Here is a 23,131-nt window from a genome sequence, read left to right on the forward strand (position 1 = left end):
CACGCTCCGAACCCATAGGATCCGCACACAGCTCTCACAGTCGCCATTGGTCCTAGCCCTACTCGAACACTAATCTAGAGTCCTCCGCCATCCCGTCCAATTCTATAAAGCACGGCCCTGCTCCTTTCCCCATTGGCCAGTTTGGTTCCACTCAGGTTCGCCCCATCCACACGGTAAAGGTAGTGCTCGGGTACTGGAGCAGTGGGAGTCTCAGGTGCGAGTCTATTCTCGGGACTAAGAAGGCTACAACTTGGGCGGTCTTTCTACGTGGAGGGCGGGGCCTGCGGGGAGATCTACACGGTGGGCGAAACCGGTGGGGCGTTGTACGTGAAGGGAGGGGTGTGTGGGGTGGTCTACGTTGTGGGCGGAGCGAGCATGACGTTCTACGTGAAGGGCGGGACGGTCAACGTGGTGGGAGGGGCGTGTGGACCGCTCTACGTGGTGGGAGGGACATGTGGGTGGTTCTACTTTGGAGACGGGGTGTGTGTGTGGTGGGGGAGTACTACGTGCGGGCGGAGCGAGCGGAGCGTGGGGGCGGTCTAACGTAGTGGGCGGGGCTGCGAAGTCGTTCTGCGTGTGGGTGGGGCTAGTGGCCCGCTCTACGTGGTGGGCGGGGCGAATGGCCCGCTCTACGTGGTGGGCGGGACATGTGGGTGGTTCTACGTAGGGGAGGGGGGCGTTCTACGTGTGGGCGGAGCGAGCGGGGTGTTATACGAAGGGGCGGGGCCAGAGGGGCGTTCTACGTGGAGGGTGGGGCGTAGGGGCGATCAACGTAGTGCGTGGGGCTGCGAAGTCGTTCGACGTGGTGGGTGGGGCGAATGGCCCGCTCTACGTGTTGGGCGAGACATGTGGGTCTACGTGGGGGGCGGGCTGTGGAGGGCGTTCTACGTGAGGGCGGGGCAAACGCGGCAATTTAACGTGGTGGGCGGGACATGTGGGTGGTTCTACGTGGAGGGCGGGGTGGGGGTGGGGCAGTTACATGAGGGCGGGGCGAGCGGGGCATTTTTACGTGAAGGCGGGGCGTGTGGGGCGGTCTAACGTAGTGGGCAGGGCGTGTGAAGGCGTTGTACGTGTGGGCGGGGCGAGTGGCGCGCTCTACGTGGTGGGCAGGACCTGTGAGTTCTACGTGAAGGGTGGGGTGTGGGGGCGTTCTACGTGAGGGCGGGGCGAGTGGGGTGGTCTAACGTGGTGGGCGGGGCATAGGCGCATTCTGCGTGGTGGGCGGGACATGCGGGGTATTCCGTAGGGGGGGCGGGGCGTGCAGGACTTTCTACATGGAGGGCGGGGCGTGTAGGGGAGGTGTCTGTGGAGGAAGCTTCGTTCAGAGAATTCTACGTGGAGGGCGGGGCGTCACGTAAGGGGCGGGAAGTCCAGGGGCATTCTCACGGGGGTGGGGCCTTCATAGGCTCCCCACAGGCCCCACACGCCCTGCGCACTACGGTTTCTCGCAACCCACCAAACGGGTGGGGGGGCTTCCTTGTGGGCGTGTCTTTCGGGGCGGGAGCTGCGCCTACTTGCGCGGTGGTTGCGGCTTTACCTAGCCTTTGAGTTCGAGCTGTGGACAGACCGAGTCGCTGAAGTTTGTGGTTTGTGTAAACTTGGCTATTTGTTGTTTTCTTTTCCTATCCGTGCATCAGAAGATGGTAGCTGTAGCTACCTCGTGACTGGTGCAGAGCGTTCCAAGCTAGGCTGTGAGCGTACTAAAACGGAACGGTAGGTTTTCTAAGGCAAGAAAGGGGCATCCTGATTCAGGGCATGTAGGCAGGTGCTAACAGAAATAATATCTACAGTTAACATTCAGCCCTTAGATGCTAGCACTGTGCTAAGTGCTTTACTTTCTTCAGTTTTTTTTTAATCTGCTAAAAAGGTACCAAGTGAGTACTATTATTATCCCCATTTTATCAGTCCAAGGAGGGCGATGCATGACACAGTCTTCCAGGTGCTGGGCCTCTGCTGAGCTCTTTCCCCTCCTATGTCACGGCCTCTTGCTTGCACTCTTGGGATGGTGGAGTGCTCTCCCAAAGGATGAACTTGTCTTGGCACTGTGGCAATTCCTCCTGCGGCTGTGAAGGGGGTGGCCTGGCTGTGGGGACTGCACAAGAACAAGAGCTGCATGAATTATAAGGTCAGCCAGACCTGGTGGTACTCCCATGATACAGTAAGGCCATAGTACCTCGGCCCCTCCCAGGCCCAACTCAGACCCACCATAGAGCACTGTATGGACCTCCAACATTTACCTGTGTTATTTCATTTTCTGACCCAGAAAATGGATGCACTGAGCACTCCCCCTAACACTATCAATTACTCCATTAACTTTGTTTTTCTTGATTTTGGACTTGCCCCAGCTCTTGTCAACACACTTGGGGTGGGGATCTGGGGTCAAGTCAGAAGTCAGTCCCCCTCTAAAAAAAAGTCACCTCCTACCCCTGCCTTCCTAGGGACCTGGTGGCTGTCAGGTCCTGTGCCCCTCAAGGATTCCGCTAGGCGTCTGGGCTGGACTTTCACTGGTCTCAGCTGGGTCTGCGCCCACCCTGCTGCTTTCCGGAAATCTGTTGTGCTTTCATGACATCTATTCCCTTTGTCCACATGGTGAGTTTATACATTAAAAAGAGCATTTGTTTACAGTTAATTTTGTGTCTTAGGAAAAAACGAATTTAGATGCTTGTGGTCAGTCCACCACATTTAATTGGAAAATTCACCTTGTGTTCTCATACTTTAAAAACCTCTAGATTTAATTATGTTTCCTTTCTCATTCCTGATTCTGTTTATTTTCATCTTAATTTTATCTTAATCAAATTTGAGGGGTCTATAGAGTCCTTTCAGTGGTGTTTTGGTTTTGAGACAGGGAAACTAAACATCTATTATTACCTTAAATCCTCTGTTGCAGACTCTTCATTCCCAGGTGTTTGCAGTTACCTACCACGTTTATCCAGCACCTGTGCCCTGTCCCTCCTGATGTGACCACCTGGAAATGCCTTTTCCCAATCAGCCTGAGGGACACGATGCACCTTTCAAAACCGCTCTTCCACAGCTTCGCAGCATGTAAGTGTCGAGGTTTCCTCCACGAGGTGTTGCAGGGTTGCGGGGTTCTTGTCTCACGGAGTCCAAGAATGAATCTCGCGGACAAAAGGGTGAAGTGAAGTGAAAGCTTATTAAGTGAAGGTGAGAACAGAAAGGAAAGAAAAAAAGCTCTCTAGAGTGAGAGGGGTCCCGAATGGGTTGCCACTGAGGGCTTTTATGGTCCCTCTTTTATAGAAAACAGACCAGGGAACTTGGTAACTATCTTGTCTATAACATTTAAGACAAACAAGGTGGATTTGTTATGCTCTTTTCTCTCTGGTTAATATCTTGTCTATAACATTTCTCCACATCTGGGATTTCTGTGAGCCTGGTTAAGTAGCCCCCTCCCTGTCTCTCCCTACCTAGCCACGCCTGTCCCTTACTCACTGGCTATAAACCCCTTGAGGACAGGAAATGTGTATTCTGCATTTCTGTGCCCCCAAACACCCAGGAAAACCCCAGCTATATAACAGGAGTTCAAAAAAGTTCTGTTCTGGGGCACCCGGGTGGCTCAGTCGTTATGCGTCTGCCTTCAGCTCAGGTCATGATCCCAGGATCCTGGGATCAAGCCCCACATCGGGCTCCCCTTGCTTGTGTTCTCTTTTTCTCTCTCCCTCTTCTCTCTCTCTCTCTCTCTCATTCTCACTGTGCCTCTCTGTCAAATAAATAAAATCTTTAAAAAAAAAAAAAACCCGGGGCGCCTGGGTGGCTCAGTTGTTGAGCATCTGCCTTCGGCTCAGGTCATGATCCCGGGGTCCTGGGATCGAGCCCCGCATCGGGCTCCTTGCTCTGCAGGAAGCCTGCTTCTCCCTCTCCCACTCCCCCTGCTTGTGTTCCTTCTCTCGCTGTGTCTCTCGCTGTCAAATAAATAAATAAAATCTTTAAAAAAAAAAAAAAAAAAAACCCAAAGTTTTGTTCTATGAATACTCAGTGGTGTGGGATTCGTTACGTTATTTTTTTTTAATTGGGAAGCTTTAATACGGTGGATAACTTGCCATAAGCATCTGTTGTGCAGTCGGTCTTGCAAGTAGATCTATACAAGGGCATAAATAATTGCATAGCATGATGAATTTCGCAAAAAAAAAAAAATCCACCTAACCATTATGCATTTCAAGAAACAGAACCTATCCTGTGTCAAAGCCCTCTAGCCAAAGACCACCAGGGACCCAAGTGTGGTTGAGCATGTTGGATTTATTACTCAGTGCAGCGAGGGAGAATGCACACAGTGTGGTGTCTCAGTAAGGGGGTGTTATAAAAGACTTGGAGGATGCGGGCCTCTGGTAGGTGATTTGGGGGGAGGATTGGAGAAGCCAATGTGGATCTAGATTGGGTGCTGGCAGGAAGCAAGGGTATTGGAAACCTATATGGTGGAGGGAATGAAGAGAGACAAACTAATTGGTAGAGAAGCACGGGTTACTGATATGAGTGGACAAAGGGGGGTGTTTGATCATTTTTTGTGGTTTGGACAAGGTTTATGTCTTTGTTTGTAGTCAGCCATGATGAGAGATTTTGTCTTGATCCATCACTGTCATAGAGTGATTTGGTCTGTTTTTCTTCTGTGAGATTATTCCAGTTCAACAGGTGAACACCAAGGCCCAGCTGTGTCAGGCCAGCTCCCTGGCCTCCGGGGCTGCCCTGTTCTCACCAGCATTCGAGAATTTGCCTCCTGTCTACCACCAGTGACCACACCCCCTCAAAGGTAACCATTATCCTGAGTTCTCTCAGGCTAGCTTAGTTGTGTCTGTGTTTGAACTTTAAATGGTATCATGTGGTATGTGCTCTTTTTAAGTCAGCCTTCCAGCCAGCATTTTTATCTGGCTTTATCTTTATGAGATATCTTTTTTATTATTAAATTTTTTCTTGTTATGTTAATCACCATACCTTACATCATTAGTTTTTGATGTAGTGTTCCATGATTCACTGTTTGCGTATAACACCCAGTGCTCCATTCAGTACGTGCCCTCTTTAATATCCATCACCAGGCTAACCCATTCTCCCACCCCCCTCCCCTCTAGAACCCTCAGTTTGTTTCTCAGAGTCCATCGTCTCTCATGGTTCATCTCCCCCTCCGAGAGATATCTTTATGAGATTCACCCACATTGTTGCATCTACCTGTAGTTCATTTCCATTTCATTCGAGTATTCCATTCTATAGATGTACCACAGGACCTTCATCCATTCTACTACGGATTGACCTTTTTTCTTACTTGAGGTTTAATTGACATCACATTATATCAGTCGCAGGTGTACCGCATAGTGATTTGACCTTTGCCTACATTGCGAAATGATCACGATAAGTCTAGTTAACGTCCGTTACCATCCACAGCTGCAAAAAATTCTTGTGATGAAAACTTTGAAGATCTACTCTGTTGGCAACTTTCGAATATGAATTCTTTATGTATTTCGGATATTAACCCCTTATCAAACATATGAGTTGCACATATTTTCTCCCCTTCAGTAGGTTGCCTTTCCATTTTGTTGATGGTTTCTTTTGCTGTGCGGAAGCATTTTAGTGTGATGTCCCACTTGTTTGGTTTTGCGTTTGTTGTCTTGTCTTTTGCTATCAGGCATTGGGGTGGCCACACTGAGTTCTGTTTGCTTGTGAGTTGTGCATACCTGTGAGATATGCTAATCTCCAGCCCATTCGGTGGCATGGAAATGGGGGCAGGTTCAAAGTTAACCAGATTCTTCTGCCCTCATTTATTCCAAAAAAAAAAAAAAATTTTTTTTTTTGGTTGGGGCAGAGATTATCAAAACGGGAGAACCCCAGTGGGGGAAGGTACATTTCAAGAGAGAGTCAGGAGCCCTGGTTCAGCTGCCCCTCCGCACCAAGGAATTCTTCCTAAGTGAAACCCTGAAGGACCTAGGGTGTGAGGAGACAAATTCCGTCACAGATGGACTGCAAAAAAAGAAACCGAATACTCTTTACAAATTTATATCTCAAATTGTATTCTGTTTGTTCTAGAGGGCAATGGTTACTTGGGTCGAATGTATGGAGAAGTTATTTTATTTTAAATGTTTATACCCCAAATAATGCTTCTCGTGTAATACGGGCTTGACAGAGGCAGAAACCAGGGGCACGCCGTCAGTACCGAATATTCCCTTTACAGCCAACATTAGCCGTCGTGGGGGGGGCAGGGCAGGAGCCCATAAAGGGGCCCAACAATGTCTACCCCACTCATACAAAAAAGCAAAAAGAAAAAGAGCAAGATTTTTTAAAAAGATTTTATTTATTTGAGAGCGAGAGAGAACGAGCGGGGTCGGGAGGGAGGGGCAGAGGGAGAGAGAGAGAGAGAAGCAGACTCCCTGCTGAGCAGGGAGCCCAATGCAGGGTTCGATCCCAGAACCCTGGGATCACGACTTGAGCCGAAGGCTTAACCGACTGAGCCACCCAGGCGCCCCAAGGGCAAGATTTTTTTTCTACACAAGTAGAAGCCTTTCATCTGTTCACCTATTTTGTCTCCTGCTCTAAACAGACCCATGTCCTGAACAGCGAGCTCCGCTTTCCCTTTCACTGGGTCAGAGTCTTTAATTGCCTGCTCTCCCTCACCTACCCCTGGCATCTTGATGTGGGACAGGCCAGAGTGACAGCATTTCCTGCATCTGGGTCTCAGCTGGAAAATGGAAATTTCTGCCTGAGGCTGTTACACCAAGTAAGAGTCACTGCAGCTTTTGCCGAACAGAGACTGCCATCCATTCTCTGTGCCAGTGTGGTTCACCCAGCCAGAGGTCAGAGGGGCCCACAAGAGCCTCCGCCCCCAATTTAAGTCTCTTCGGTGCTGGGCAGAGTGGCTGCAGAAACGGTTGCAGACGGGCAGGAACGGTGGTGGGGCACACAGGAAGGGCTGGTGGGGGGCGTGCAGCAAGAGGGTGTGGGCAGAGGTTTCCCAGGCTGGGGGGGGCAGGGCTGGATGACCCCTCAGGGAATGGACCCCAAGAGGCCCTCTGAGTGAAGGGAGCGGAAGAGGGTGCTCCTCCACGCTCAGCAGCAGAGAGAGGCTTGACCGTGACCTGGAGGCCAGGTGGAAGGCTGCTGCGGGGGCGGGGGGGGGGGGGGGGGGGGAGCTGGGCTCTTCCAGAGGAGTCCTGAGCATGTCCCATCTCCCCAGCTGGCTCTGCCAGGCTGCCAGGGTGTGGAAGACGTTGGGCTCTGCCTTCCTGTGGAAAGGAGACAAAGTGGGATCGGTGGGGTCTAGGGTCAGGGTGATGGCCTTTTTGTTTGGGTGAGCCGGAGGGAGGAGGTGGTAAGAGGAAGTGTCCTGAGTCATTGTCATGTTCTGGGTGGGCGTAGTCCGGGACCTGTGCGCGGTCTCACACAAAGAGAGATGTCTCAATAGGCCTGTAGGGAGCAGGGAAATGCTTCGTAGTGCCCCGGATGAATTTCGGGGCAGTAACCCTCCTAGCAGGCTGGGATGGTTAATGAAGATGACCCAGGCGACCCACTCAGCCGCAACAGCTTCGTCTTTAGAATGATGCTAAGCTGCCTGTCTTACAGACACAGGACTGCAGAGAGCGTGAAATAAGGTAGGGTCACTCAAAGTGTAGGAACAAGGACCAATATCATGTGCAAGTAAGGGGATCGTCTTCAATAAAGAGAGCCTAGCCGGATTGGAAAGATTCCCTAAATATTGCTCAAAAATACCACTCTAATTCCTAAGGATCCCATACCCCAAAGGAACTAACCAGTTAATTTTCCTTTTATTTACAAATAATTTCAAACTTAGAGATGATTTCCATAAACAATACAGGGAATTCCTATATGCCGTTCAACCAGATTCAACAACTGTTAATATTTTGGCACATTTGCCTTAAGATTCTTTCTTCCCTCTCCCCCTCCCTCCCTCTCTCTATATACACATTTATATATTTATATATATATATAAAATTATGTACATATTTTTCCCAAACCATTTGAGAGTAAGTTGCAAACACGATGCCTCCGTGCTTCTAAATGTCTCAGTGTGCCTTTCCTAAGGCCAAGTATGTTCTCCTACATAACCACTGTCTTAGCTCAGGCCTCCATAACCGAATACCACAGGCTGGGTGGCTTAAGCAACAGAAATTTATTTTCTCACAGTTCTGGAGGCTAGAAGTGCAAGGTTAAGGTTCTAGCTGATTCAGTTCCTGATGAGGGCTCTCTTCCCTGATGTGTAGATAACCATCTTATTGTGTCCTCACGTGGCCTTCCCTCAGTGCATGGGGGCGGGGGAGCGCGCATGCGTGAGCAAGGTCTCTAATGTCTTGTCTTATAAGGACACTAATCCTACCAGCCAGGGCCCTTCCCTCACGACCTCATTTAACCTTAATTACTTCTTCAGAGACCTCCTCTCCAAATACAGCCACACGGAGTGTGAGGGCTTCAACATATGAATTTGAGGAGGGACACAAACATTCAGTCCATAACAACCACCAGCACAAGGCAGTAGTTATAAAAATCAGGAAATTTAACATCGAGACAGCTGTGTTACATCACCCCTAGATCGCATTTGTTTTCACCAGTTCTGGTCCAGGATCCAATTTAGGACCACACATTAGATTGGTTATCATGTCTCTTTGGTTTCCTTTCATTTGGAACAGTTTCTCAAATCTGTCCTTGATGTTATGGGCTGAATTGTTTCCACCCATCCCCTCCCCCCCTGCCAAATTCATATGTTGGAGTCCTAACCCCCAGTACCTCAGAATGTGACTGTATTTGCAGATGATGTCTTTAAAGAGGTAGTTAAGATTAAATAAGTTCACATGGGTGGGCCCTAATCCAATCTGACTGGTGTCCTCCTAAGAGGAGGAAGTTAGGACACAGTTGCACACAGAGGGAAGACCATGTGAAGACACAGGGAGAAGGTGGCCATCTGCAAGCCAAGGAGCGAGGCCTCAGAATGAAGCCAAACCTGGTGACCTCTTCATCTTGGACTTCTGGCCGCTGGCACTGTGAGGACATAAATCTCTGCTGAAGCCACTCAGCCTGTGGTACCTCATTATGGCAGCCCAAGCAAAGTAATAGACCCGATTTGCGTGACCTCAACCCTCTGGAAGCTTCTACCTGCTTTTAGAATGGCCCTCTCTTTGGATCTGTGTGATGTTTTCTCCTGATTAGATTCAGATCTTGTACCTCGGGTAGGAAAGTCACAGAAGTGAGGCTGTGTCCTTCTCCGTGCCTCCTATCTGGAGGTGTCATTTCCTCTCTGATTTCTGTTTCTCCCCAAGGTGTAACCAGACTTGTTCTAGGGTAGGAACCCTACGTAACTCCCCCCCTGCCCAGAGCACTGTGCCTAGGAAAGCAATGAGCAGTCCCCACCTGGGTTTTCCACATTGCCCAGTGTTGATCACCAGAGTGGACAGGAATGTGTGGTTACAAGCTGTGCCGTCTGAGGACGGGGCTGTGGGTGTCCCTCCAGCTGGAGGAAGCTGGCCCTTTCTCAGGAGCCTGACGCTGGACAGCTGGAGCCGCCTGGTCTTCGTGGGTGAGGCTGGCTTCCCCGTGCACCTGGGTAGTTCAGGTTGGTTTTTTCCATTTGGAGCTTTTACTTCTTGGGTTCCGAAAGCTGGGAGATGGCTCCAATGACTAAAACATTAGACATGCGAGGTAGGGATATTTACCTCATGGGCCTTTGGGAGGATTCAACAGACTTCTTGGTAGAAAGCCCCTAGCACGGGGCCTATCATGAAACATAGTAGAGGCTGTGTGAGCGTTGGCTGCTATTAGTAGTAGTATTTCTGTTACCACATGCCTATCCCCATCCCCCCAATCAGAATGCCCCATTCTCTCCCTAGAAACCCCCACAAGCTCCTCAGGGTGCTTACAGCCTAGTTCTGAATGCTCTGCTTATTACCATACTGCAGTAATAATAATCCTTAGTATTTATTTTTAAGTAAAGTGCGGAGCCCCACGTGGGGCTTGAACTCACGACCATGAGATCAAGACCCGAGCTGAGATCAAGAGTTAGACGTTCAACTGACTAATATTATTGGTGCCCCAGTGATATTATCGGTGACCTGATAATCCTTGGTATTTATAATCCTCACAGCCATCCCACATCGTGCGTGTGATCACCCTTGCCTGCTCAAAAATTAGTAAATGGGATCACAAAAAGGCCTAGGAATAAGGTGTTCAAGTGTCCCCATATCACAAGCATCTGAGGTAGGATTCATAGATTCATATGGGTGACTGTAGCCCTAAAGCCGGACCTAATAGCTAGGCCATTGTGCGGCACGCTCACTCTCTCAACGATGCAATCCCCCATTGAACTTTCAGCCCCAGTGTTTTGGGTGGAAGGCAATAATGGAAGTGGACAGATCCCTGAATACTTACCCCTAACTCCCGCTCTGCCCCAAGCAGTGTCCCCCAGGACAAAAATTGGGAGTGGGTCCGTCAAGATGGTGTGAGGTGCAGCTTCCGACCTTCCCAGCCCTGGGAATGGGCTTGCCACGGAGACCCTCCTGGCCTGGGCCTGGGGAATGATGGAGAAGCAGGAGAGCTAGCCAGCCAGGTAGCCAGGGGAGGGGAGGGCGGGCCCGAACTGACATAGCCTGACCAGTCGAGACATATAAGGGTGATGCTATGTGGAATTAGATGAGATCACAGAGGACTGCAGAGCATGGCAGCAAGGATGGGAGGTTAAGGAGGCTGATGAAGAATTGTGAGGGCCGAGTGCACGGCCTACTGGGAACATAACTTGCAGGGAGTCAAGCTATAGTGACGTGTAGGGTAGGGATAGAGAGGCTGGACACAGAGGTGGAGTCAAGGGTAGGAGTAAAGTAGTTTATTCAGGGCGAGGCCATGGTATCCAGCCTTAAACATGTCATCGTCTCTGCTCTCCGGACCAGGGTCTTTAACGTTAGTACTACTGACATTTGGGTCTGGATCATTCTTCTCTTTGTTGTGGGGCTGACCTGTGCATTGTAGGATGTTTGTCGGCATTCCTGGCCTCCCAGTGGATGAAGTAGCATCCCTCCCAGTTGTGACAACTAAAAAAGGCTTTAGGCATCGCCAAATGGCCCCTGGGGGACAAAACTGACCCCAGCCGAGAGCCACTGATCTAAAGAAACTATATGTTTCACGTAGTCTACCGTAGGAGTCTGCAAGCTTTTTCTACAAAAGGCTAGGTAGTAACTACTTTAGGCTTTCTGGGCCATGTGTGGTCTCTGTCACAACTACTCAACTCCCCCATGGTAGCGGGAAAGCAGTCCTAGACAATTTGGAAACAAACAAACACAGCATAGCTGTGTTCCACTCAAACTTTAGTTACAGACACTAAAATTTGAAATTCACAACATTTGCACATGTCCTAAAATCTTTTGACTTTTTTTTTTTTCCAATCACTTTAAAATGGGAAAGCTTTCTTAGCTCACAGACCATACAAAAACAGGTGGCAGGCTGGGCTTGGCTCAGAGACCACAGTTTGCCAACCCTGGTCTAGCAGGTAGGATTCCTGTTTTTCACCCAAGCTGCCCAGATTTGATAGCCCCATCTGGGAACGTGCAAGAGCTTTCATAGAATGTTTTTATCAAAGCAGCTTTCTAAAATCTACCCTTACCTGTTCTATCTCTTCGGGTCCCAGTAAATAACACAGGGTGAGGTGGAGATTGAGCACAGACTGATGTCCTGAATTCCCTGATTTCATAGGTGGAGAAATTGTGTCATACAAAAAGCTCCCATGTAAAATTTTCAGTGATTTTCAATTTTTTTTAACTTTCTAAGAGGAGTATTTCAAATCTACAGAAAAATTGCAAGAATAGCTCAGAAAAATCCATTATCACCTTTATCCACGTTCACCAATTTTTTACTTTTTGCCCCCTTTCCTTTGTTTTTCTCTCTCAATCTCCAGATTATTGGTTTTTTAACCATTTGATAGTAAGTTGCAGACATTCTTTATTTTTTTAGATTTTTATTTATTTGTCAGAGAGCACAAACAGTGGGAGCGGCAGGCACAAGGAGAAGCAGACTCCCTACTGAGCAAGGAGACCAATGTGGGGCTCGATTCCAGGACCCTAGGATCATGACCTGAGCTGAAGGCAGATGCTTAACCGACTGAGCCACCCAGGCATCCCAACATTCTGACTCTTTACTCTTAAAAACTTAAGTGTGAATCTCTTTATAATGAGGACATTCACTTGCATGACCCCAGGGCAGTTTTGAAATTTTTTTATTTTTATTTTTATTTTTTTATTTTTTTATTTTTTAAAGATTTTATTTATTTATTTGACGGAGAAAGAGCACAAGTAGGCAGAGTGGCAGGCAGAGGGAGAGGGAGAAGCCACCCAGGCGCCCCTTGAAATTTTTTTTAAAAAAATGTTTAAAGCTTTATTGAAGTTATAATTTACATCCCATACAATTCATATTGTAAGTGGACAGTTCCATAATGCTGAGCAAATTTGCACAGTCATCCCACAAACCAGTTAGAACACTTCCATTCACACCAAGAATTTCCCTCATGCCAGGTTGCAGTCCGTCCCCATCCCTAAACCAAGGCCCCCACTGATCTATCTGCTTTCTGTCTCTACAGATTTACATTTGTAGGAGTTTTATGTGAACTGAATCCTACTACACACACGCTCGCACACTTTTTTGAGTCTGGCTTCTTTTACTTAGCAAAGTATTTTTGAGGTGCATTCCTGTTGTTAAATGTGTAAGTAGTTCTTTCCTTTTTATTTATGAGTAATGTTTGATTATATGAATATACCATATTATACATTGACCAGGAGGTGGATATTTGGAATGCTTCCAATTTTGAATTCTGCATATGAGTGAATAATGCCGCTATGAACTTCCACATAAAGGTATTTATGTGAACACATGTTTCATTTCTCTTGGGCAAATATCTAGTAGTCAATTGGTTGGATGGATGGGAAGTGTATGTTTGATTTTTTGAGAAACTGACAAATTGTTTCCCAAAGTGGCTGCACCATTTTACATTCCCCAACGTCGATTATGAGAGTTCTAGTCACTCTATATCCTTGCCAAGGTTTGGTATGGTCATTTTAACTGTAGGGTATAAAATGGTATCTCAGTTGTGACTTTAATTTGCATTTCCCTGGGGCGCCTGGGTGGCTCAGTCGTTAAGCGCCTGCCTTCGGCTCAGGTCATGATTCCAGGCTCCTGGGATCGAGCCCCGCATCGGGCTCCCTGTTCCGCGGGAAGCCTGCTTCTCCCTCTCCCACTCCCCCTGCTTGTGTTCTCTCTCTTGCTGTGTCTCTCTCTGTCAAATAAATAAAATCTTTTTAAAAAAATTTTGCATTTCCCTGATGATGAACATCTTCTCATATGTGTATTAATCATTTATAAGTCTTTCTTGGTGAAATGTCTATTCAAGTCTTTTCCCCATTTCTTCTTTTTTTCCTCAAATTTTTATTGAAATTCTAGTTAGTTAACACATGGTGTAATATTGGCTTCGGGAGTAGAATTTACTGATTCATCACTTACATATAACACCCAGTGCTCATCCCAACAAGTGCCCTCCTTAATGCCCATCATCCATTTAACCCATCCTCCATCCACATCCCCCCATCAACCCTCTGTTCTCTATAGTTGAGAGTCTCTTATGGTTTGCTTCCCACTCTCTTTCTTCCCCCTTCCCATATGTTCATCTGTTTTGTTTCTTAAATTCCACATATGAGTGAAATCATACGACATTTGTCTTTCTCTGATTTCTCTTAGCATAATACCCTCTAGCTCCATTCACGTTGTTGCAAATGGCAAGATTTCATTCTTTTTGATGGCTGAGTAATACTTCATTGTATGTATATATGTATACATATATGTATGTATATATACATACCATATCTTTATCCACTTACCAGTCGATGGTCATTTGGGCTCCTTCCATAGTTTGGCTACTGTTGATGATGCTGCTATAAACATCGATGTGCATGTATGCCTTTGAATCAGTATTTTTTATCCTTTGGGTAAATACCTAGTAGTGCAATTGCTGGGTCATAGGGTAGCTCCATTTTTTAACTCTTTGAGGAACCTCCATACTGTTTTCCAGAGTAGCTGCACCAGTTTGCATTTCCACCAGAAGTGTAAGAGGGTTCCCCTTTCTCTGCATCCTCGCCAACACCTGTTGTTTCCTGTGTTGTTAATTTTAGCCATTCTGACAGGTGTGAGGTGGTATTGCACTGTGGTTTTGATTTGTATTTCCCTGATGATGAGTGATGTTGAGCATCTTTTCATGTGTCTGTTAGCCATCTGGATGTCATCTTTGGAAAAATGTTGATTCATGTGTACTACCCATTTCTTGACTGAATTGTTTTTGGGTGTTGAGTTTGATAAGTTCTTTATAGATTTTGAATACTAACCCTTTATCAGATTCGTCATTTGCAGATATCTTTTCCCATACCATAGGTTGCCTTTTAGTTCTGTGGACTGTTTCCTTCGCTGTGCAGAAGCTTTTTCTCTTGATAAAGTCCCAGTAGTTCATTTTTGCCCTTGCTTCCCTTGCCTCCAGAGACGTGTCTAGTAAGAAGTTGCTGCGGCCGAGGTCGAAGAGGTTGCTGCCTGTCTTCTCCTCTAGGATTTTGATGGTTTCCTGTCTCACATTTGGGTCTTTCATCCATTTTGAATTTATTTTTGTGTATGGTGCAAGAAAGTGGTCCAGTTTCATTCTTCTGCATGTAGCTGTCCAGTTTTCCCAGCACCATTTGTTGAAGAGACTGTCTTTTCTACATTGGCTATTCTTCCCTGCTTTGTTTGAAGATTAGTTGGCATATAATTGTGGGTCCATTTCTGGGTTCTCTGTTCTGTTCCATGGATCTCTGTGTCTATATTTGTGCCAGAACCATACTGTCTTGATGACTACAGGTTTGTAATAGAGCTTGAAGCCTGGAATCATGATGCCTATGGCTTTGCTTTTCTTTTTCAGGATTGCTTTGGCTATTTATGTCTTTTGTGGTTCCATACAAATTTTAGGATTGTTTCTTCTAGTTCTGTGAAAAATGCTATTGGTATTTTGATAGAGATTGCATTAAATGTGTAGATTGCTCTGGGTAGTATAGACATTTTAATAGTGTTCTTCCAATCCATGAGCATGGAAATGTTTTTCCATTTCTTTGTGTTGTCTTCAATTGCTTTCATAAGTATTCTGCAGTTTTCAGAGTACAGATCCTTTACCTCTTTGGTTAGGTTTGTTCTTAGGTATCTTATTGTTTTTGATGCAACTGTAAATGGGATCAATTCCTTGATTTCTCTTTCTGCTTCTTCATTATTGATGTATGGAAATGCAACAGATTTCTGTACACTGATGTTTATATCCTGTAACTTTGCTGAATTCACATATTAGTTCTAGCAATTTTTTGGTGGAATCTTTCAGGTTTCCTACATAGAGTATCCTGTTGTCTGCAAATAGTGAAAGTTTGACTTCTTCCTTGCCGATTTGGATGCCTTTTCTTTCTTTTTGTTGTCTGCTGAGGCTAGGACTTCCAGTACCATGCTAAATAACAGTGATGAGAGTGGACATCCCTGTCATGTTCCTGACTGTAGAGGAAAAGCTCTCAGTTTTTCCCCATTGAGGATGATATTAGCTGTGGGTTTTTTGTATATGGCCTTTATGATGTTGAGGTATGTTCCTCTAAACCTACTTTGTTGAGGGTTTTTATCAAGAATGGATGCTGTATTTTGTCAAATACTTTTTCTGCATCTATTGAGAGGATCATGTGGTTCTTATCCTTTCTTTTATTAATGTGGTATATCATGTCGATTAGTTTATGAATATAAATTTATTCCTGCAGCCCAGGAATAAATCCCACTTGATCATGGTGAATGATTCTTTTAATGTACTGTTGGATTCAATTTGCTAGTATTTTGTTGAGAATTTTTGCATCCATGTTCATCAGGGATATTGGGCTGTAATTCTCCTTTTTCGTGGGGTCTTTCATTTGATTTTATTTGAGTCCTTTCTCTTTTCTTTTTGATAAGTCTGGCTCGGGTTTCTCAATTTTATTAATTCTTTCAAAGAATCAGCTCCTAGTTTCATTGATCTTTTCTACTGGTTTTTTGGTTTGTTTCAATATCATTTATTTCTGCTCTAATCTTTATTATTTCCCTTCTGCTGGTTTTAGGCTTTATTTGCTGTTCGTTTTCTAGCTTGTTTAGATGTAAGGTTAGGTTGTGTATTTGAGATTTTTTTCTTTGTGAGGTAGGCCTGTATTGCAATATACTTCCCTGTTAGGATCATCTTTGCTGCATCCCAAAGGTTTGGACTTTCATGTTTTCATTTTCATTTGCTTCCATGTATTTTTTAATTTCTTCTTTAATTTCCTGGTAAACCCATTTATTCTTTAGTAGGATGTTCTTTAACCTCCATGTATTTGTAGTCTTTCCAAATTTTTTCTTGTGGTTCACTTCAAGTTTCATAGTGTTGTGGTCTGAAAATATCGCATAGTGTGATTTCCATCTTTTTGTACTTGTTGAGGGCTGATTTGTGACCCAGTATGTGATCTGTTCTGGAGAATGTTCCATGTGCACTCAACAAGAATGTGTATTCTGCTTTAGCATGAAACATTCTGAATATATCTGTTAAGTCCATCCGGTCCAGTGTGTCATGCAAAGCCATTGTTTCCTTGTTGATCTTCTGCTTAGATGATCTGTCCATTGCTATATTATTGTATTATTATCAGTGAGCTTCTTTATGTTTGTTATTCATTGATTTATATATTTGGGTGCTCCCAAGTTGGCATAAATTTTTTTTTTAGATATTTATTTATTTATTTATTTATGACAGAGAGCGAGAGAGGGAACACAAGCCGGGAGAGTGGGAGAGGGAGAAGCAGACTCCCCACTGAGCAGGGAGCCTGATGCGGGGCTTGATCCCAGGATCCTGGGATCATGACCTGAGCCAAAGGCAGACGCTTAAGGACTGAGCCACTCAGGTGCCCCGGGGGAGGGGGGGGTAACTATTTTACAATTATTGGATCTTCTTGATGGATAGACCCCTTAATTATGATATAATGCCCTTCTTCATCTCTTGTTACGTCTTTGTTTTAAAATCTAGTTTGTCTGATGTAATTATGGCTACTCTGGTTTTCTTTTGACGTCCATTAGCATGATAGATGGTTCTCTATCCCTTCACTTTTGATCTGCAGTTGTCTTGAGGTCTAAAACGTAGCCAGCATATAGATGGGTCTTGTTTTTTTTTTTTTTATTATTCATTCTGATACTCTACATCTTTTGATTCAAGCATTTAGTCCATTTACATTCAGAGTAATTACTGATCTGCATTTAGTGCCATTGTGTTACCTGTAAAGTTGGTGTTTCTGGTGATGTTCTCTGTTCCTTTCTAGTCTTTGTTGCTTTGGGTCTTTTTTTTTTTTTTTCCCTACTCAAAGAGTCCCCTTTAATATTTCTTGCAGGGCTGGTTTAGTGGTCACGAACTCCTTTAGTCTTTGTATGGGAAAGTCTTTCTCTCTCCTTCTACTCTGAATGACTGCTTTGCTGGATAAAGTATTCTAGCCGCATATTTTTCCCATTCAGCACATTGACTATATCCTGCCACTGTGTTCTGGCCTGCCAAGTTTCTGTGTGAGATCTGCTATGAACCTGATCTGTCTTCCCTTGTAGGTTAAGGACTTTTTTTTCCCTTGCTGCTTTCGGCATTTGTTCCTTGTCTGTGTATTTTGTGAATTTGACTATGATATGTCTTGGTGATGGCCGGGTTTTGTTGTATTTAATGGGAGTTCTCTGAGCTTCTTGGATTTCAATGTCTGTTTCCTTCCCCAGATTAGGGAAGTTTTCAGCTATAATTTGCTCAAATAAAACTACTCCATTTTTTTTTCTCTTCTTCTCCTAGGACTTCTATGATATGAATGTTATTACTCTTTAAGGAATTGCTTTGTTCCTTAGGTCTATATTCATGATCTAATACCTCTCCTTCTTTTTTCAGCTTCGTTATTTTCCATAATTATCTTCTATATCACTGATTTGTTCCTCTACTTCATCCATCCTCATTGTGATTACATCCAGTCAGTTTTGCATCTCGGTTATAGTATTTTTTATTTCAGCCTAATTTTTAGTTCTTTTATCTCTGTAGTAAGGGGCTCTCTAGTTTCTTCTATACTTTTCTCAAGCCCAGCTAGTATCCTTATGATTATTGTTTTAAATCCTAGTTTAGACATCTTACTTGTATCTGTATTGATTAAATCCCTGGCGGTGATGACTTCCTGTTCTTTCTTTTGGGGTGAATTCTTCCATCTTATCATTTTGTCTGGGTCCCTTTTTTGTGTGTGATTGTTAGGAAAGCCTGTTATATTTCTGCTCCTGAGAGTAATGGTTATATTAGGAAGAAGTCCTGTACTGTCTTGGGCCTGGTACTTCAGGAGGTGTTTCAGAGTGCACACTCTGCTGTTGTGTTTTGGCTGCTCCTTCCCTCAGGTCAGTCCTCTGCAGAGTTACTCCTTGTCTGCAGTGGGGGGTGTTTAGACCTTGTTCACTGTGTGGCAAGTTTTAACTAGGTGTGTTTTGGTCTGCTTGTTAAAAGAGGCTAGATTCTATTTCCCCTAGAACTGAAGCTGCGCAACATTCTATGATCAGCAGACTTGGTGCATGCGAGGGGTTTGTGCTGGTCTTCTGGGGGAGGCACCTGCTTTGCTGATTCTCAGGCAGACTTGCACCTGCAGGGTGTGGGGCTTGGTGTAAACGGCTCCAGCCTCCACTAGGGGGCACTGTGTTGCTCACTGAAGTTGGTCAGTGCTGATGGAGGGGGGTGGGGGAGGAATGGCTGTATCACCCTGCTGTCTTGCCCCGGAGTGGGGAGTTCGTGCCCACCTCTCTTCAGAAGCCCTCACAGAAGAGCAAACAATCTCCTCTCTTGTGTCCCTGGCTTCCATCAGATCCCTGCCTTCACCCTGTGTCCAAGCTGTCTGCCTGCCAGGTGGCACAGTATGCCTGTGTTTTATCTCAGGCACACCACTGGGTTTCAAAACTCCAATTTTTAGGGACCCGCATGGCGCAGACCCACACATTCTCTGGGGGAGGGTCTTGCCACACTGTGGCCAGTGCCGGTTTGTCCCAGAAAAGCAGTCCCACGACCACACAGTGTTCAGAGTTAATGGTAACACCTAGCAGAAAGTCGGCACCCAGGTTTGCTGCCCTCAGCAGGTATCTCTCTTCCTATGCTAGTGAAAAGGGCACCACATTGGCGCCCACCAGCTCTTTGGTCCCCAGAAAGGCTGTGCCACCTTTCCCAGATGCATTCCAAGAAGGGGAAACATTTCTCTCCATGTGACCCAGGGGATCCTCAGACCATGCTGCACACTCCCAGGCCTCCACTCTCCTTCCCCACCGGAGCACTGCTAAGCTCGCCAGGCATGACCCCAGTGATGGCACGGACTTCTAAAACTTCAGACTTTGAGTTCCACTGCTTATAAAAATTTGGGGTAGTCAGCCCTTCTCCTTTTCCTCGTCAGTGGTTTGGGGGAAGAGTTTTTCTTGTGCAATCCCCTGTGCACTGCTCCCTCCCTCCCTCCCTCCCTCCCTCTCTCCCTGTCTCCCTCCCTCCCTCCCTCCCCCTCCCCCCTCTCCCCATGGTCAGGGCTCCCTCCCCTCTCCAGCACCCACAGTTCTTTTCTCCTCCAAATCAACTCTCTGCAGCTCCTACCTTCCATGATGTGGCCATTTTTCTACCTCTAGATGTACAGTTTGCTTTCTCAGTCCTCAGATTAATTTCTTGAGTGTTCACAATGGTTTGATATTTAGTTGTGTTTGAGGGATGAGGCAAGCTTAGGGTCCCCTTACTCCTCCACCATCTTAAGTCCTCCCCATTTCCCCATTTTTCATTGGGTAGTTTGTCATCTTATTGCATTATAAGATTTTTTTGTATATTCAGGATGTAATTCCTTATGCAATACATGATTTGCAAATATTTCCTCACAGTCTGTGGCTGGTCCTTTCATTTTCTTAATGACGTCCTTTGAGGAAACATTTTTTAAATTTCAGTGGAGTCCAGTTCATCATTTTGAATGGATTGCACCCTTTTTTTTTTTTTTCCAAGATTTTTAAAAATTTATTTGACAGAGAGAGAGTGAGAGCACAAGCCGGGAGACAGAGGGAGAGGGAGAAGCAGGCTCTCTGCTGAGCAGGGAGCCTGATGCGGGGCTTGATCCCAGGACCCTGGGATCATGACCTGAGCCAAAGGCAGCCGCTTAACCGACTGAGCCATTCAGGCGCCCCTGGATTGCACTCTTAAAGTCATATCTAAAAAATCTTTGTGTAAGCCACAGTCACAAAGATTTTCTCCTATGTTTCCTTTGCAAGATTTTTTCATGTTAGTCTTTACATTTAGGTCTATAATTCACTTTGAGTTATGTATGGTGAGATATAAGAGTCTAATTTTTTGTGTTTTGTTTTACATATGGATATGCAGTTGTTTCAGGACTATTTGTTGAAAAGATCATCCTTTTACCATTGAATTGCCTTGGCACCTTTGTAAAAAATCAGATGACCAAAAATGTAAGGATTTATTTCTGGACTCTATTCTGTTCCATTAAGCTATATATCTGCCCTTATGCTAAAAATGTAAGTCCTGGTTATTGTAGTTTTATATTAAGTTTTGGAGCAGGTAGTATAAGCCCTCCAACATTGTTCTTTTTCAAAATTATTTTGGCTATTCTATGCTCTTTCCATTTCCATATAAATTTCAGATTCAGTTTGTCAGTTTTTTTTTCCTTTAAGATTTTTTTTTTTTTAATTAGAATGAGACAGTGAGAGAGGGAACACAAGCAAGGGTAGTGGGAAAGGGAGAAGCAGGCCTCCTGCCAAGCAGGGAGCCTGATGTGGGGCTCGATTCCAGGACCCCGGGACCATGACCTGAGCTGAAGGCAGACGCGTAACGACTGAGCCACCCAGGCGCCCCCAGTTTGTCAGTTTCTAAAAACAAAACAAAAACCCTGTAGGGATTTTCATAGGGATTACACTGAATCTATAAATCAATTTGGGGAGACTTGACATCTTAAAAATATTGAGTCTTCCTAGGACACCTGGGTGGCTCAGTTGGTTAAGTGTCTGACTCTTGATTTCAGCTCGGGTCATGATCTCAGGGTTGTGAGATGGAGCCCTGCGTCGGGCTCTGTGCTGGGTGTGGAGCCTGCTTAGGATTCTCTCTCTCTTTTTTCTCCCCGCCTCTCCCCCTCCCACTTCCTCCCTCTCTGCCCCTCATCCCCCCTCTTTAAAAAAAATTGAGTCTTCCAATCCATGAGCAGAGTATATCTCTCCATTTTTTAAAAGATCTTATTTCATTTATATTAGTAATGTGTTGCATTTTTCAGTGTATGGGTCTTGCATTCCTTGTGTCAAACTTATTCCTAAGTATTTTATTCTTTTTCATTCTATTATAAATGGAATGACTTTCTTAATTTTCTTCTTACATTGTTGCTCATGTATAGAATGCAATTGATCTTGTAAAGCGATCTGTTATCCTACGACCCCGCTAGACTCACTTATTAGTTCTAGATTTTTTTTATTGTAGATAAATCAATATTTTCTACAAAAAGATCATGCCTGTGAATAAAAACAATTTTACTTCTTCTTTTCCAATATGTATGACTTTAATATCTTTTCCTTTCCTTATTATATTGGTTGAAATCTCCAATGCAATGTTGAGTAGAAGTGGGGAGAACAGATATTCTTGCCTTTTTTCTAATCTTAGGTTAAAAACATTCTCTTTCACCAGCAAGTATAATATCAGCTGCAGGTTTTTTTGGAAGTCACAGTTTATAAGATTGAGGACATTTTCCTCTATTCCTAGTTTATTGAGGCTTTTACAAATGAAAGGGTGTTGAAATTTGGTAAGTGCTTTTTCTGTGTCTGTGGGAATGATGGTCATGTGGTTTTTGCCTTTTATTCTATTAATATGATGCTTCTCATTAAGGGATTTATTGGATGTTTATAATGAGTTAAGGGATTTCAGGGCTGCTCAAGGAAAAAGATGTGGCCACAGACTGGCAGTAGCATACGACCAGCTTTAAAAAGATGCTTTGAAAGGATGCATACAAGGGGGTGTCCCTCACAGCAGGAGACCTTCCAAAGGGCCACACCATTCTGAAGGGGAGGAGGACAAGGCAACTCCCAGGCAAGGGTATCTGAGAGGGGACTTATGTGTCGTGATGGGAAGTCTCTTTGTTAAAGAGTTCTGAAGGGCAGCAGTGGTTTGGGGTCTTTTATAGACCTAGGATTTATCTTATCTATGGCTAGCAAATTTTGTCTGCGGTCTTGTGGGTATACAAAGCAGACAGGCTCTAAATGGCTAAAAATCTGCTTCTTGGGGCTATATTTAAAACACATGGATACGTAAAAAATTGGCACCAATGGCTTTTGAGCTAATGGTACTGACCTGTTGTAAAAAAGTAAACAACATAGGACCAATATATAGAGACTTTCACTCATTTATATAACAATCCATCCCCTGTCCCCATGTTGTCTTGTAACAAAAGTTGTCATTTCTTTCTTTCTTTTTTTTTTTTTTGACAGAATACAAGCAGGGGGAGCGGCAGGCAGAGGGAGAGGGAGAAGCAGGCTCTCCACTGAGCAGGGAGCCCGATGCGGGGCTCGGTCCCAGGACCCTGAGATCATAACCTGAGCAGAAGGCAAATGCTTAACCAACTGATCCACCCAGGCGTCCCTGTAATTTTATTTCTTAACCCATGAGTTCGGGGGCAGTGTAAAGCATCCTCAAGACCCAGAATTTTATGAAGGCACAAACTAAAAACACAAAACCCCTTGACAGCCAGTGGATTTGGTGGGGGAAATCAGGAGACTCAGAAAAGGTTTTTATTTGTTCAATCTGTTGAGTCAACAGGGTGATATTATGGCCTCTGTGATGCATCACCCTGACTATTAGTGAAACTTGGTGAGTGTTCTCTACCTGCGTGCAGAAAGACGAATTGGCAAGTACGCTGAACCCCTCACCCCACCGCACCAAGTAACCAATAAGCAATTTAGGGCTAGGTGGTTATCTAACACCGTGGCCCCTAAACTATAGTTAAGATTCGGCCAAGAGTTCCAGTCCTTGGGCTGTTTGTTTAATTTGTGCGGACATAGTTACCTGTGTTACTTTTCTTTCTTTTTTTTTTTTTTAAAAAGATTTTAT

The 23,131-nt window shown here is 45.1% G+C and overlaps 1 protein-coding gene across 1 annotated transcript; it reads left to right on the forward strand.

The window, feature by feature from the left end:
• The first annotated feature begins 375 nt into the window (after positions 1-375).
• Positions 376-7,045, forward strand: LOC116646035. The gene is made up of 5 exons (XM_032426501.1): positions 376-441; positions 1,406-1,713; positions 2,888-3,042; positions 4,634-4,759; positions 6,536-7,045. Exons 1-4 carry the CDS (start codon positions 376-378, stop codon positions 4,741-4,743), a joined length of 639 nt encoding a protein of 212 aa, XP_032282392.1. The 3' UTR covers positions 4,744-4,759; positions 6,536-7,045.
• The last annotated feature ends 16,086 nt before the right edge of the window (positions 7,046-23,131 follow it).

The sequence above is a fragment of the Phoca vitulina genome, unplaced genomic scaffold (genome assembly GCF_004348235.1).
Source record: "Phoca vitulina isolate PV1807 unplaced genomic scaffold, GSC_HSeal_1.0 scaffold35, whole genome shotgun sequence".
Classification (NCBI taxonomy): domain Eukaryota; kingdom Metazoa; phylum Chordata; class Mammalia; order Carnivora; family Phocidae; genus Phoca; species Phoca vitulina.

Coding starts and splice junctions, on each gene's coding strand:
- LOC116646035 (XM_032426501.1), top strand. CDS start 376: ATGACGTTCTACGTGAAGGGCGGGACGGTCAACGTGGTGGGAGGGGCG. Junction 442..1,405: donor CGTGTGGACCGCTCTACGTG/GTGGGAGGGACA, acceptor GGGCCTTCATAG/GCTCCCCACAGGCCCCACAC. Junction 1,714..2,887: donor GAGCGTACTAAAACGGAACG/GTAGGTTTTCTA, acceptor CCTCTGTTGCAG/ACTCTTCATTCCCAGGTGTT.